The following is a 16,035-nucleotide window of genomic DNA, read 5'->3' as shown; positions in this document are numbered from 1 at the left end:
GGCTTATTCATCCAGACATACCCCGCCCCCACCCCCCAAAAAATTGAGGATTTAAACTGACTTTGGAAATGCAGGGTTGACCAAGACAGAGTATTCTAGTGGGGGACTAAAACAGCCCAGAGTGATAAGGCTCTTGCAGTAAAATAGTGCTGCTTGTTAAAGAGTTGAATGGACATGTGGTGATCTGAAATGGGTGTTACGGAAGGATTCCCTCAGGGATATTTGAACAAAGATCTGAATGATAGGAAGAAGCCAGACTATTTGGGTGGCTCCAGGATCCTTCCTTCTGGATTCTCTGTGTCTCGAAACCCAAATCACACAAAACTCATCAGGGAAGGATCCTTAGAGTCTAGTCTAAGTCTGTGCACTGGCGCTCAGTTGTGTCAGACTTTGTGCCTCTACATGGACTGTAGCCCGCCCAGCTCCTTTGTCCACGGGGTTTCCCAGGCAAGAATACTGGAGTGGGTTGCTACCATTTCCTCCTCCAGGGGATCTTCCTGACCCAGGGATCCAACTTGAGTCTCTTGCATCTCATGCATTGAGATACATTGGCAGGCAGAGTCTTTATCACTTGGCACCACCTGGGAAGCCCTTGGAGTCTATAGGCAAACAATTCACTCTTCATCTCATTTGATCTTTAAAAAAAATTTTTAATATGAAATATTTCATACATAAATACCAGTCTAAGAAAAACTTATGACTACCACCCAGCTTAAGAAATAAAGTATTACAGGGACTTCCCTGGTGGTCCAATGGCAAAGACTCTGTGCTTCCATTGCAGGGGCCGAGGGTTCCATCCCAGGAAACTAAGATCCACATGCCAGTGAGGCCCAGTGGAAAAAAATAAACAGAAATAAAGTATTACAAATGTCCCATCACTTCATGACAAATAGATGGGGGGAAAAGTGGAAACAGTGACAGATTTTCTTTTCTTGGGCTTCAAAATCAAACGTGAAAATTAGCCAATCAAAACAATAGTACATAACAGAATGCTATGAAGCTATGAAGGAAAGGGAGGTGGACATATTTGAACTAACTCATTATAATCCCATAAACTTTATCATTACAGTGCTGCTAGTTTCCCAGGAGGCTCAGTAGTAAAATATCTGCCTGGTAAAGTTCTAAGTTCGGTGTGTACTTATGTGTATATATAACACGTATAGGATGGGAGGGATGCACATCTAAGTGCTGACAGTGGTTTCCTCAGAGGAGGAGCATGGGGGCTGTGGGGATACTGTGAAGGAAGGTTTGGGGCTATAGACTGTATAATAAAATACAAATATAAATATTTAGAAATGTTGTTCAGTCACTAAGTCCTGTCCAGCTTTTTGCAGTCCCATGGACTGCAGCATGCCAGGCTTCCCTTTGCTTCACTATCTCATGTCCATTTAGTCAGTGATGCTATCTAACCATCTCATCCTCTGTCACCCCCTTCTCCTCTTGCCCTCAATCTTACCCAGCATCAGGGCCTTTGCCAATGAGTCAGCTCTTTGCATCAGGTAGCCAAAGTATTGGAGAAGGCAATGGCACCCCACTCCAGTACTCTTGCCTGGAGAATCCCAGGGACGGGGGAGTCTGGTGGGCTGCCGTCTGTGGGATCGCACAGAGTCAGACACGACTGAAGTGACTTCGCAGCAGCAGCCAAAGTATTGGAGCTTCAACTTATTTCCTTTAGGATTGACTGGTTTGATCACCTTGGTGTCTATGGGACTCTCAAGAGCCCTCCAGCACCATAGTTCAAAAGCATCAATTCTTCAGCGCTCAGCCTTTTTTATGGTCCAACTGTTACATCCATATATAACTACTGGAAAAATCATCAGTTCAGTTCAGTTCAGTTGCTCAGTTGTGTCTGACTCCTTGTGACCCCGTGGACTGCAGCACGCCAGGCTTCCCTGTCCATCACCAATTCCTGAAGTTGCACAAACTCATGTCCATCGAGTCAGTGATGCCATCCAACCATCTCAACCTCTGTTGTCCCCTTCTCCACCTTATGGAAAAACCATAGCTTTGACTATATGGACTTTGGTGGGCAAAGTGACATCTCTGTTTTTACTACACTGTCTAGGTTTGTCATAGCTTTTCATCCAAGGAGTAAGTGTCTTTTAATTTTGTGGCTACAGTCACCATCCACAGTTATTTTGGAGCCCAAGAAAATAAAATCTGCCCGTTTCCACTTTTTCCCCGTCTATTTGCCATGAAGTAATGGGACTGAATGCTATGATCTTAGTTTTTTAAATGTTGAGTTTTAAGCCAGTGTTCACTCTCCTCTTTCACCCTCATAAAGAAGCTCTTTAGTTCCTATTCACTTTCTGCCATTAGAGTGATATCATTTGCTATCTGAGGTTGTTGATATTTCTCCCAAAAACCTTGATTCCAGCTTGTGATTTATCTAGCCCTACATTTTGCATGGTGCACTTTGCATATAAGTTAAATAAGCAGAGTGACAATATACAGCCTTGATGTACTCTTTTCCCAAATTTGAACCAGTCTGTTGTTCCATATCTGGTTCTAACCGTTGCTTCTTGACCTGTATACAGGTTTCTCAGGAGGCAGGGTAGGGTGTATAGTGCATAAGTATATATATTTACAAATATTTATAAATTTGTATATTTAGTACATAAAGGCTTTAAATATACTATCTGTAAGGTCCATATGTGGGTCAAGAAGCAACAGTTAGAACCCTGTGTGGAACAACTGATTGGTTCAAGATCGAGAAAGTAGTATGACAGGGCTGTCTGCTGTCACTCTGTATGTTTAACCTATATGCTGAGCACATCATGAGAAATGCTAGACTGGATGAGTTACAAGCTGGAATCAAGATAGGTGAGAGAAACATCAACAGCCTCAGATATGTGGATGATACCACTCTAATGGCAGAAAGCAAAGAGGAACTAAAGAGCCTCTTAATGAGGGTGAAGGAGAAGAATGAAAGAACCAGCTTAAGACTAAATATTAAAGCAACGAAGATCATGGCATTCAGCTCCATTCAGTTCAGTTCAGTTCAGTTCAGTCTCTCAGTCGTGTCCGACTCTTTGCAACCCCATGAATCGCAGCACGCCAAGCCTCCCTGTCCATCACCAAGTCCCGGAGTCCACTCAAACTCACATCCATCGAGTCGGTGATGCCATCTCATCCTCTGTCATCCCCTTCTCCTCCTGCCCCCAATCCCTCCCAGCATCAGAGTCTTTTCCAATGAGTCAACTCTTCACATGAGGTGGCCAAAGTACTGGAGTTTCAGCTTTAGCATCATTCCTTCCAAAGAACACCCAGGACTCATCTCTTTTAGAATGGACTCCATTACTGCATGGCAAATAGAAGGAAAAAGGTGGAAGTAGTGACAGATTTCCTCTTCTTGGGCTCCAAAATCACTGCAGAAGGTGACTGCAACCATGAAATCAGAAGATGATTGCTTCGTGGCAGGAAAGCAGTGACAAAACTAGACAGTGTGTTGAAAAGCAGAGACATTACTCTGCTGACAAAGATCCATATAGTCAAGGCTATTCCCAGTTGTCACGTATGATTATAAGAGCTGGACTGTAAAGAAGGCAGAACGCCAAAGAATCGATGCCTTCAACCTGTGGTGCTGGAGAAGACTCCTGAAAGTCCCTTGGACAGCAAGGAGATCAAATCAGTCAATCTTAAGGGAGATCAACCCTGAATATTCACTGGAAGGACAGATGCTGAAGCTGAAGCTCCAGTATTTTGGTCATCTGATTTGAACAGATGACTCATTGGAAAAGTCCCTGATGCTGGGAAAGATTGAGGGCAAAAGGAGAAGAGGGTGTCAGGGGATGAGATGGCTGAACAGCATCACAGATGCAATATACATAAACTTGGGCAAACTCTGGGAGATGATGAGGGACAGGGAGGCCTGGCGTGCTGCAGTCCAAGGGGTTGCAGAGAGTTGGACAGGACTGGATGACTAAACAATAACAACAAGGGTCCATAACTGTAAAAATACAGGAAAAAATTCAAATATTAGTAATAGTGGTTTTCTTTGGGTAGATAAGACTTCAGCATTTTTTTTCTCCTCCTATTGCTTTTATTTCACAATTTTAAAAATGCTATATTTCTTTGCATCCAAGAGTTCAAATATTTAAATCTCTGAAACTGGGACAGATCCTATAATTATAACTGGAAGTGTTTTTCTTCTTAATGCTACATAAAATGATATGCTTAATCATTGATGGCATTTCTAGACTTGGTGAAACATGGTAGATAGAAAAAAATTAAGAAAATTTGTTAAATCTGTAGACCCCAGATATCCTGTCTTTTCCACTTCACCACTTTGCTGAATCTTAAAGACACATTTAGCCCCAAATACATAATAATTTTGTGTGGTATTTGGGGTAACCAGTATTACCACGCTAACTGGTATGGTATTTGGGAAACCAGTTTCCATTAAATTAACAAGAATGTAGAATCAGTAAGACTTGATTTCCTTTGCTCAGTGTGCTAGCATCTGCAAAACAGACTGTGACGTGGACTAAAGGCTGGGGAGATGGTAGAGCACAGTTCATATCTGTGACCATCTCACAACAGGTGGGAACACAGAAGAGGGAACACATGACCAGATCTATTGCTTCTGGGACTTCAGACCTAGAGAGGCTAACTTGTGGAAAGAGAAAAAAGCCTCAGAGGTGGGGCAGGATGAGAGCACAGCCTTTTCTTGCCCTGTTCAGGTGGCTCTGCTGTAGGCACCTTAAGTACTTCCTCTAAGAGTGAGTTAAGGACAGCCCCCTGTGGCCAAGGCCCATCGGTGTCACCTTAGTTTCTGGCACATTCCGGAGGCATTCAGAAAATAAATGAGGATGAGATGATGACAGGTAGATACTGAGCCAAAGGACTGGAAGGAGATGGTGGTATATACCGGGAGGAAAGGGGGACAGGGTAGGGAGAGCAGAGGTTGTCTCTGCAAAGTGTGATTGGAATTTTCTCCCTCCCCTTTTACTTCCTGGTGTGGTCAGACCTGCCAGACAGGTTCTCCAGCGTCAAGGGGAAGAAGCAGAGGGTGGAGAGAGGAGAGGCACCCCAACTTTTGGTGATAAGACTGACTGCTGGGTGTGGCAACACAAACTTGAGTTCTAATCCTAGCTCTGCCCCTCGTAGCTGTTAAATCAATCTTCTCTGGGCTTGTTTTCTTAGTAATCAAATGGGGCTAATCTTATTTTCCTCTGTGTTTGTCTTAATAAGGGTTGGACCAAGAAAAATCTTTATGCTAATGTTATAGATAAGAGTAGCCTTGTGGAGAGAATGAACTAAACGATGGTGGCCAGAGTCATGGCAGGACAGGCATTTAGGAAGTTTCTTTCCTTCTTTGTCCAAGTATTAGTCAAAAGGAGTGCAGCAGAAACTGACCAGTGGTGGCATTATGCTTCCAAAACAAATTGCAAGGAAAAGTACGGCAAGCAACAGTAGTAGCTGCTGGATTGGGTTCTCAGGGAAGGGGTAGAGAGATTCAATCAGTTACCAAGAAAGTTGGAGATAAATTTCTTCTCCCAGAATATGGAGGTACCAAAGTATTTCTAGTTGACAAAGACTGTTTTTCATTTAGAGGTGGTGACATTCTTTAAAAGTGCGTGCTAAGTCACATCTGACTCTCTGTGACCCCTTGGACCACGGTCCACCAGGCTCCCCTGTCCATAGGATTCTCCAGGCAAGAATACTGGAGTGGGTTGCCATGTCCTCCTCCAGGGGATCTTCCCAACCTGGGGATTGAACCCGTGTCTTTTGTGCCTCCTGCATTGGCAGACAGGTTCTTTATCACTAGTGCCACCTGGGAAGCCTGTAGACTGAAATAAATCACTATTGAATTGGCATCTGCCCGTTCCACTGAAATATTTCATCATGTAAATAATTTCCACATCTCTCCTTTATAACAAACTAATGATGGCACCCCGATGTGGAGAGCATCTCCAAGACCATCCCAGGTTCAATGACATGTGGGGGCTCACAGGATTCAGCACATAGCTGTACTCATGGCTGTAACTTATTATAGCTGGAGAATACAAGCCAGACAGCAAAGGGGAAAGGCACGGGGTGATAGTTGGAGGAGACCAGGTCCAGGCTTCCGAGAATCATCTCCTAGTGGAGTCACGTACGATGCACTTGGTTTCTCCAATGACACATAGTGAGAGCACATGTGAAATGCTGTGCATAGGGGAAGCTCATTAGAGACACGCAATTTTTATTGAGGGCTGGTCACAGAGGCACTTCCTGCTCAACGCATACCAAAATTCCAGCCTCTCACAAGGAAACAGGTGTTCAACATGAGCCCCACTTCGTGTATGAATAGTTCAGGTGCAGACAGTCATTCTTATCAATTCTGAGAATGGTAGGAGCAACCCGCAAATCCGACTTCCCAGACACCAGCCCCAGGCCTAAGCTTCTCAGCAGGCTTCTCTAAGGATGGCGGTCTTTGGCCTGCTACGTCTGGTTTGCACAGCCTGCTTATCCCTTGCTCTTTAGGAAAAGAGTAAGAAATCACTGGCATCGATATGGGTTTGGAAAATGCCCAAACTGTCTGAGCATGTGGATAAAGGACCCAGTGTTTTCCACAAATGTTCCAATGCCCGGGTCCCTGTGCTCCAAGTGTGGCACTTCTTTTCATCTGTTTCAAGAATTGGATTTAAGCAGCCACCATGTCTGGAGAAAGTAATGGCAACCCACTCCAGTACTCTTGCCTGGAAAATCCCGTGGACGGAGGAGCCTGGTAGGCTGCAGTCCATGGGGTCATGAAGAGGTGAACACGACTGAGTGACTTCACTTTCATTTTTCACTTTCACGCATTGGAAAAGGAAATGGCAACCCACTCCAGTGTTCTTGCCTGGAGAATCCCAGGGACAGGGGAGCCTGGTGGGCTGCCGTCTATGGGGTCACACAGAGTCTGACACGACTGAAGCGACTTAGCAGCAGCAGGCACCATGTCAGCCAAGAACTTCTTTGGCGGGGTGGCAGCTCTTTTAAGGGATTCCAGGCCTGCCTGGGGACTGGAAAGTCACCTCCGGAAGGGGGTTCCATCAACTACCCTGACACTATCTTGATGGTTAACTTGCTTCCAGCCTATTCGAGGCTTCCAGAACATCGCCAAGAGGAGGTCGTTCTTGTACTCTCCAAGGTTTCAGGATGCTTATATTGGAAACTGACTAGAACCCAGGCCCCAAGAAGTCCAGCTTTGGAGCTGTGTCACATTAAAAGAAACAGTTCAGTAAGGAAAATGCAGTTAAAATGAAGTCTGATCTTTATTTGCATTTTTCAAAGAACATTAAAGACCAGAGATTTATTACCTACAGTGATACATCTTAAAATGTATTTCTGCTCATATTTTTAAAACATTTTATTTTATAATTTTTAATTAAAAAAATTTTTTGGTGCTGAAACCTGAGATAAATGTTTTGTTTTAGAACAGTTTTCGATTTCCAGAAAAGTTGCGCTAATAATACTGAGGTTAATATATGCGAGCATGGCAGTGTGCATGCTCAGTCCTGCCCGACTCTTTGGGACCTCATGGGCTGTAGCCCACCAGGCTCCTCTGTCCATGGGATTCTCCAAGCAAGAGTGCTGGAGTGGGTTGCCTTGCCCTCCTTCAGGGGATCTTCCCGACCCAGAGATTGAATCCAGGTCTCCTGCATTATAGGTGGCTTCTTTACCGCCGAGCCACTGGGGAAGTCCCAGATGACTGTCTATTCTTCACCCGATTTCTCCTATTATTAACATCTTATATCACAATAGTAGATTTGTCATACCTAAAAAATGAACTAAAAAGGAACCAATGTTGATACATTAGTAACTGAAATCCATATTTAATCCAGATTTCCATAATTTTTACCTAATTCTTTCTGTTTCAGGTTTCTAGTGAGGAAAACCTATTTAGTCAACATGTGTCCTTAGGGTTCTCTTGGCTCTACTTTCCTTGTTTTTGATCACCTTAACAGTTTTGAGGAGGAAACTGCCCTTTGGTTAGGGGTTATCTGATGTTTTTCTCATGATAAGCCTGGGTTTTGCATTTAGGAGGACCACAGAGGTCAAGTGCAGGTCTCATCACAAGAAATCTTGCTCACCTGGCTGAGGTTGTGTTTGTTGTAAAGCCACCCCTCTCCCCCTTGTCTGTACTGTTCTCCTTGGATAGAAGTCACTATGCACCACCCACACCTCAAGAGTGGAGGGTTATGCTCCACTCTCTTGAGGGCAAAATATCTATATAAATTATGTAAAATTCTCCTCGGGAAACCTCTCTATTCACTTGCATCTATTTAGTTATTCAATCATCTATTTGTGTTGGCACTGACTCATATTTTGGGAAACTATCTCTCATTCATCTGGCACGGGTTCTCATATCTCTTTCTGCTCTTCCTTACAAATAACTTTTTCCATTATTTTCATTTTTCTCTTCTTTCCTTTTCACTCCCATTAACCTGTTTTCCCACCCCCTTTCCCACGCCCTCTGTCTCTTATCTCATCCCTTTCCTTGAATCTCCTACCCTATTCCTCTAGTTGTCCTCCCGATTGGTCGATTGGTTACTCCACATACCAAATAAAGTATCTAGAAAATAAAGTATAAATAAAATAAAATATCTAGAAAACAGGGGGAAGGGAAGCAGGGAATGCTCATTAGTCAACATCAGAATAGTTTAGCAGTCGAGGGGCCAGAAAGAGGCTGTGACTATTTCAAGCACTGATTATTTTACCCATCTTGTATGTATATATGTGAAAATGATTTCTAGAGAGCTTGTATCGGGGGTGGTACTGAGAACCATACATGTAGTATCTTACTCAACCTCACAACAACCTCATCATGCTTATTTCAGAGCTGATAAATCTGAGACTCAGAGAGAGTACCTGCTCAATGTGAAGTTAAAAGGCAAAGTGGGGGTTTTAAGTCACAATTGACTCCAAATCTGGTGTGCTCATAGGAAGAACTGAGATGTATTTATAATCCTGGCTCCCTAGGAAATGAAACATACCTCTACTTCTAAAAACACCAATGTGGAGTACAGAAACATGTTCACAGTCTCAGAGAGTCTCAGCTCTCACGAGGCTTTGGCTCTGTCTGAATTTGTAGGTACACCTTAATTACAGTCTTGCCCTTTTCCTCCATTTAGCTGGTACCTCGGTTTTCACCTCCTGCAAAGCAGACTCCAGAGTGTTTTAGTCTTTTTTCCTCTGTGAGTTACTGTGGAGAAAACCGTTAAGGTCTCTGGATTCATTTTCTCTTGCTGTGTCACAGGTAACCACAAACAGCGGCTTAAAGCAATACCCACTGCTTAGCTCCCGGTTCTGTAGATTTGTGTGACAGCTCTCTGTTCAGGGACTTGATGGCCAGGCTGCCTTCCTTTCTGGAGGCTTTGGGGAAGAATCGGCTTCCAAGCTCATCCAAGTTGTTGACAGAATTCAGTTCCTCGCAGACTGAGGCCTCTGTTCACAGGGTGACTTTTGCCTGGGAGATGCTCTCAGCTTCTAGACCGCCCTCCACTCCCTGCCACAGTCTTTCTTGATGTAGCTCCCTCCAGATACTCTCATGCTTTGAATCTCTTTCCTACTCTGTCTCTGACTTCGAGACCCAGATTTAAAGGGCTCATGTGATTGGTTAGGCCCACCCAAATAATGAACCCGCCTTCCCCACCCCCCACCCCCCTTTTTCTTTGACCACACCATGTAGCAGGCAGGATATTTCCCCAACTAGGGATCAAGTCTGGGCCCTCTGCAGTGGAAGCATGGAGTCCTATCCACTGGGCCACCAGGGAAGTCCCAGCCTCCCCTTCTTAAAGTCAGTTGTGACACATAATATAACCTAAAAAAAAAAGTGAAAATGTTAGTCGCTCAGTCTGACTCTTTACGAACCCATGGACTGTAGCCCACCTGGCTCCTTCGTCCATAGGATTCTCCCAGCAAGAATACTGGAGTGGGTAGCCATTCCCTTCTTCAGGGGATCTCCCCAACCCAGGGATCAAACCTGGGTCTCTTGTATTGCAGGCAGAGTCTTTACCATCTGAGTCACCAGGGAAGCACAGCAGTAATACCCCATCACATTTACAGTCTTAGGTATTAAACAGGCTGTGTAAACCACATCTTACAAGTCTGTCTACCACAGCCTCCATTCCTTCATTTATTTACACATCTCATAGTTATGGAATCCCTCCTGTGCCAGGCATAGTTCTAGGAGTTGGAGATACAATGATGAACAAGACAAACTTGACCTCTTAAAGCTTACTATGTAGCATAATAAGACAGATAGTAACCAAGGAAACAAAGAAAACTCCCTGTTAGCGCTGAATGCTCTGTGGAGAATTAAAATGGGCTGGTTTTAGGAAAGGGCCCTCCGTGGAGGGACTGTTTTAGCTGCTCCATGAGAAGATAATATAATGAAAAGGTCCATGTGAAGATAATCTAACATCCACAAACCCAAGATGAAAGTCTACACGTTCCAGGGTTCCTTCTAATCATGTTTAACACGCTTCACAGAGAAGCCTTGTTTTAAACCACACCCAAAACCACTATGCACAGTGTCTTACTCATTCTGCTTCCTTGGCTGTAGTTGGTTTGTGCAGCTTTGAGCATAATCTCCCAAGTTCGCCAGCAGTAGCTGGGTTCCATGGCATGCTAACCTTGGCCTGTGTGAGCATGTATTCCATGTCCCATAAACAAGCCCCTGTTTCTCTCTTCCGCTTTCTTCTACAGGCAAGCACTATCTTTTAAAAAATTATTTTTAAATTAATTATTATTTTTTTTATTTTGGCTGTGCTGGGTCTTCGCTGCTCTAAGGGCCTTTCTCTAGTCACGGAAAGCGGGGGCTACTCTTTGTTTCTGAGTGTGAGCTTCTCATTGAGGTGGCGGCTTCTCTTGTTGTGGAGCACAGGCTCTAGGGTACACAGGCTCTGGTGCACAGGCTCAACAGTTGTGGAGCAGACTTAGTTGCTCCTCGGCCTGTGGGATCTTGTTGGACCAGGGATCAAACCTGTGTCTCCTGTGTTGACTGGCAGGCGAGTTCTTTACCACTGAGCCACCAGGGAAGCCCCAAGGCAAGCGGAATGTTAATTGAAGACTCCAGAGTGTAAGATGCATGTTTCCCAATCAGTAATAATATATCACCAGGACATGTTTCTGCTAAAAAATATACTCAACTGAATCTGCATTTCAAGTTCCTGCTTTAAATTTGCAGAACCCAAACTTTCAGTGAGGTGAGAACTGCCTGGCATAAGCACAGTGCACTCCACGTGTGCCCTGGGCATACCACTGTTTAAAGGCTTCCCAACCCCAGCTGGACATTTTCAAGGTGAGAAACGCCAGGCTGTGAGGTTTTGGACCTAGTTTATTTTCATAAAGTATCAGTGCCACTGATGTGCTCTGAAATACACACCAAACACTTTCTGGGTGTGACCATGAGCCAGGCACCATCCAGATACAAAGATGAACGGTCCCAGTCACTACCTTCAAGGGACTTCCAGGGCGACACAGGAGAAATGTGCAGATGGGCAATTATAATATAGAAGGCTTGCTTTAACCAACTGTCATTTATGCAAATGACTTTGACTTACTGAATGTTTACTCTGCGTGAGGTACTGCTACCGTTGCTACAGAAACAGCAGTTGGACAAAACAGACATAAATCCCTCCCTTCATCAAGCTTATATTCTAGGAAATTCCCTGATAGTCCAGTGGTTAAGACTCCTTGCTCTCACTGCTGAAGGCTTGGAATTGATCCCTTGTCAGGGAACTAAAAGTCCCACAGGCCACATGGCACAGTCAAACAAGCAAATAAACAAAAAACTTACCTTTTAGAGGGGCAGACAGTAAAGAAATAAACTCATAAAATATATCAGGGGTCAAATGGTGATAAATAAATGTTATGGAGGAAATGAAAGGCTAGAAGGGTGCTAAGAAGTATAGAAAGAAGGGAGGTTATTATTACTTTAAAGAGGTGAGATAAGACATTACTGAAAAGGTGACATTGGCATGATGTGAGAGGGACGAGGGAAGAGAAGGGGCTGTGTTGGGTCTTGCAGGTCATTATAAGGACTGACTTTCACAGAGTGATCTGGCGGCCACAAGAGGGTCTTGATTAAGAGACTGACACGATCAACTCACTTTTGTTTTGAAAAGGATCCCCCTCCTTGCTATGTGGAGAAAAACAGGTGAAAAGAGAAAGACAAGCTAGCTGGTTATTGTCCACTCTAGCTGAGAAGTGATGGTGACTCAGACCATCATTGGATAGCTGTGGAAGTGGTGTATATGGGATTTGTTGATGGGCTGATTGGACGTGGGGATATGACAGAGAAAAGCGGAGTCAAGGATGTCTTTAACATTTTTGTGGCTTAGGCAACCAGAGAAACAGGGTTGTGATTGTTCTCCGGGGGATGGTGAGAAGAGCAGGATGGAGCCAGAGAGATCTGGCATCTGGTTTGGCGCAGGCTGGGTGTACGCTGCGCGTCATTTAATGGATGTGTCAAACAGACATGTGGGTGTGAGCTGGGCTTTCAGGAAAAGAGGTCAAGTGTTGGTGTTACAGTTTTGTAACTTGACAGCACAGATGTGATTTGTAAAACTATGAGCTAGTATTTTGGGTGTCTTTGCTGTCAGCGTCTTTGCTGCAAGCATTTTCGCTGCAAATTGGCCATAAGACAATTTTGCCATGAAGGATATACTAACCGGTTGACAGTTTGGGGTTTGACAGTTTGGTTTCAATAAGTTGAAAAGTATTAGCATTTCTTCTAGTCAGTGACCTTATGGATGTCTTTATTGAGCTACCAGGTGATGTCTCTCCTTTACTTTTTGTTCTTTTAGCTTTTTCCCTCCCATTGTTTTATCTTTTACAGCAAAATTGCCTATGGCCAATTAGTTATGAGGTTAAAATATTTGGGGCAAAAATGCTTGCAGCAAAGATGCTTACAGCAAAAGCATCTAGAACCATGAGCTAGAACCAAAAGATGAAGGCCGTTAGAGGAGGAACAAGGTCCAGGAACTGACCTCCGAAACTTTTCAACCTTACAAGTCAGAGGGACGAGGAACAGATGGAGAGGTGAGAAGAAAATCAGGAAAGGAGGATCCTGGAAGTCAAGTGGAGAAAGTGTTTCAGGGAAGATACAGCGATCATCTCTGTGTATGAGAGGAGATAGAATCCAACACATTGGTAGGTAAGGGCTGACCCTAGATAGGAGCATCAATGAATGGTAATAGGAGGGAAGGCAGAGAGTCTGAGCATAGATGAAAGTGGGCAGCAGATGGCACAGTGTCAAACTTCTCTAATTTCTCCTCTGTTTTCTCTCAGCCATCAGTGGAAAGTAGAGAAAGGAGGGCCTGGAGGTTAGAGAGAGGGAAACGTATGAACTGGTCATCTAGGACAGTGAGAGCAAGGCCGAGAGAAGTGCAGTAGGATGGGTGAGCAGCAGCATGGCACTCGTTGAGGCTTGTGGTTGTGAATTTGAAGTGAGACTTCTCGATGTGGCTGTGCCTTCATCTCCAGTCAAATGAGGCTGCAGGCAGGAGTAGGTAGAAGGTTGAATTGGCCAGGGTTTGGGGTAAAATAGAGAACTGAGCAGACAATAACTAAATGATGGAGTCCATGTTGGGCCTGGAGGGACTTCCATGGTGGTCCAGGGGCTAAAACTCCATGCTCAATGCAGGGGGCCTGGGTTTGATCCCTGGTCAGGGCGCTGGATCCCACATACTGCAACTAGGGATCCTGTATGCTGCACTGAAGATTGAGGACCCAACGTGCTGTAGCTGTAGCTGAGACCAGGTGCAGCCAAAATAAATAAATAAAAAAGAAGGAAAAAGTTGGGTCTGGAGGAAACAGAGAACATGGGGGCTGAGAGCAGAGAAAAGAGGTACACTGGATGAGTGGATTGCAAATAAATCCCAGTCAAGCAGCAGGGTTGTTCCAGTTGGGATCTGATAGAATTAACCACAGCAGGGGGTGGTCAGAAAGTAAGATGCTTGAAATCTAGATTTGGGAACTGAGATAGTTAGTGTGACAAGATCTGGATAGAGGTCAGCATACTATGGCCTTGCAGGTTAAATCTGGGCCTGCAGCCTGTTTTTATATAACCTTGAGATAAGAATGGTTTTTCACATTAAAAAAAAAAAGAGTATTATCCTTTTAGCAAGAACAGTTGCTCCAAGAATTGAAGGTATTTCATGGCCCACAAAACCTAAAATAATTACTACTTGGGCCTTTATAGAAAGAGTGCTGACTCTTGGTCTAGACTCTAGGGTATCAATGGCTGTGTGAGTGGCTGAGGTCAGGTAGAGGACACAATGGTGAAGGCCAGGTGGCCAGGATATCTGCCAGGATCAATTACTTGGATACAGAGCCCACCAAGCATTACAGTGGTGATGCTGGAGAGAGTGACAGGGAACCAGAACTAACAGCCAAGGAACTGAGGGGCTGTGACCTGGGATTGGTAGATGACTGAAGAGAAAGGGCCACAGCATGAAGGAATCAAACATGGCCTAGACTGATGATGTGAGCACCAGAAGCGAGAATTTAAGGGAAGAGAGAGGGAGAGGAAGAGACAGAGAAAGCATGCTCTGGGATGGAAGGAGTTCGTGGGTTAAAATTAGTTGGTCACGGATCCACCTCCCGGTGCCAGTGGTTTGACAGAGAAACTCTAAAATTTATTATGTTCAGTACAAATACCTTCATTATAGCATTCTTGTAAACAATGAATGTGAAAGTGTAAACTGTGAAACGATACTTGTTTTAAAGCTGTGACGTATTATGTTGCAAATATGTATAATGTAGTACTTCAGTTGTACCCTTAACAACCACTGTTTGTTTTTTTTTTGAGAACCTTATTTATTCCACTCAAGTCAGAAAAATCCTACACAACACTGTATTAGAGAAAGTATCCAGTCATATACAGTATAAACGTAGCTTGATTAGGGGGAAAAAAAACCTTCATCAGCCTGATTACATCCTTTTGCCACTTCCTGAGTGGCTTTTAGCATTATTCAGGTTGCTTGTTTTCCACTAAGTGAGCATTAATCAACAGCAAGTAATTATGCTTTTCTCCAGGCCCAGAATAGATCCCATCTTGTCCCTCTTTGTGTACTAGTCTATTTTCACCAGTGAATCATCATCTCTATGAAAGGAGGCATCGTGCTTATTTTTATCCCCAGCATCTTATATTATGGCTGTTAGCTGGTACTGAATACCTGTTAGTTGAGTTTAATAGGTAAATTTATCCTGGAAATTGACATTATACCTTTACTCATTCAAAAATATGGTAACAGACTCTAAATACTTTTCATGCACCTAAATGGCCCTTTGGTATTATTGCTGCTGCTGCTACTTAGTTGCTTGTCATATATGACTCTGTGTGACCCTAAGGACTGCAGTCCACCAGGCCCCTCTGTCCATGGGATTCTCCAGGCAAGAGTACTGGAGTGGGTTGCCGTGCCCCCCTTCAGGGAATCTTCTAGACCCAGGGATTGAACTGGGTTCTCCAGCATTGCAGGCAGATTCTTTACCACTGAGCCACCAGGGAAGCCCCATTTGGTGTTGATATATTACCAAATACTTCAAATGCAGTCTTCCCTTGGTATCTACAGGGGACTGGTTCCAGTTCCCACCACATATTAAAATGTGCAATACTCAAGTCTTATGGCATAGTATTTGCAGGTAACCCTATCACATCCTCCTATATAATTTAAATAATCTCTAGATTATGTATAACTCTCATTGCAGTGTGAGTGCTAAGTTGCTTCAGTCATGTCTGACTCTTTGCGACTCTATGGACTGCAGCCCATCAGGCTCCTCTGTCCATGGGGTTCTCCAGGCAAGAACACTGGAGTGGATTGCCATGCCCTCCTCCAGGGGACCTTCCCAACCCAGGGATTGAACCCATGTCTCCTATGTCTACCTGCATTGGCTTTACCACCTGGGAAAAAGCCCTAATGTAGTATTGCTGCTGCTAAGTCGCTTCAGTCGTGTCTGACTCTGTGCGACCCCATAGACAGCAGCCCACCAGGCTCCCCCATCCCTGGGATTCTCCAGGCAAGAACACTGGAGTGGGTTGCCATTTCCTTCTCCAATGCA

General features: G+C 44.2%; 1 protein-coding gene across 1 annotated transcript; it reads left to right on the top strand.

Moving 5' to 3' along the window:
- The first annotated feature begins 5,280 nt into the window (after positions 1-5,280).
- On the top strand, positions 5,281-5,573 carry LOC120873860 (10 kDa heat shock protein, mitochondrial-like). The gene is given in 3 exon segments (XM_040254840.1): positions 5,281-5,354; positions 5,356-5,383; positions 5,385-5,573. Coding segments are annotated over 3 exon segments (291 nt in total).
- The last annotated feature ends 10,462 nt before the right edge of the window (positions 5,574-16,035 follow it).

The sequence above is a fragment of the Oryx dammah genome, unplaced genomic scaffold (assembly GCF_014754425.2).
Source record: "Oryx dammah isolate SB20612 unplaced genomic scaffold, SCBI_Odam_1.1 HiC_scaffold_14, whole genome shotgun sequence".
NCBI lineage: Eukaryota > Metazoa > Chordata > Mammalia > Artiodactyla > Bovidae > Oryx > Oryx dammah.
This window is presented reverse-complemented; position numbering and strand designations above follow the sequence as displayed.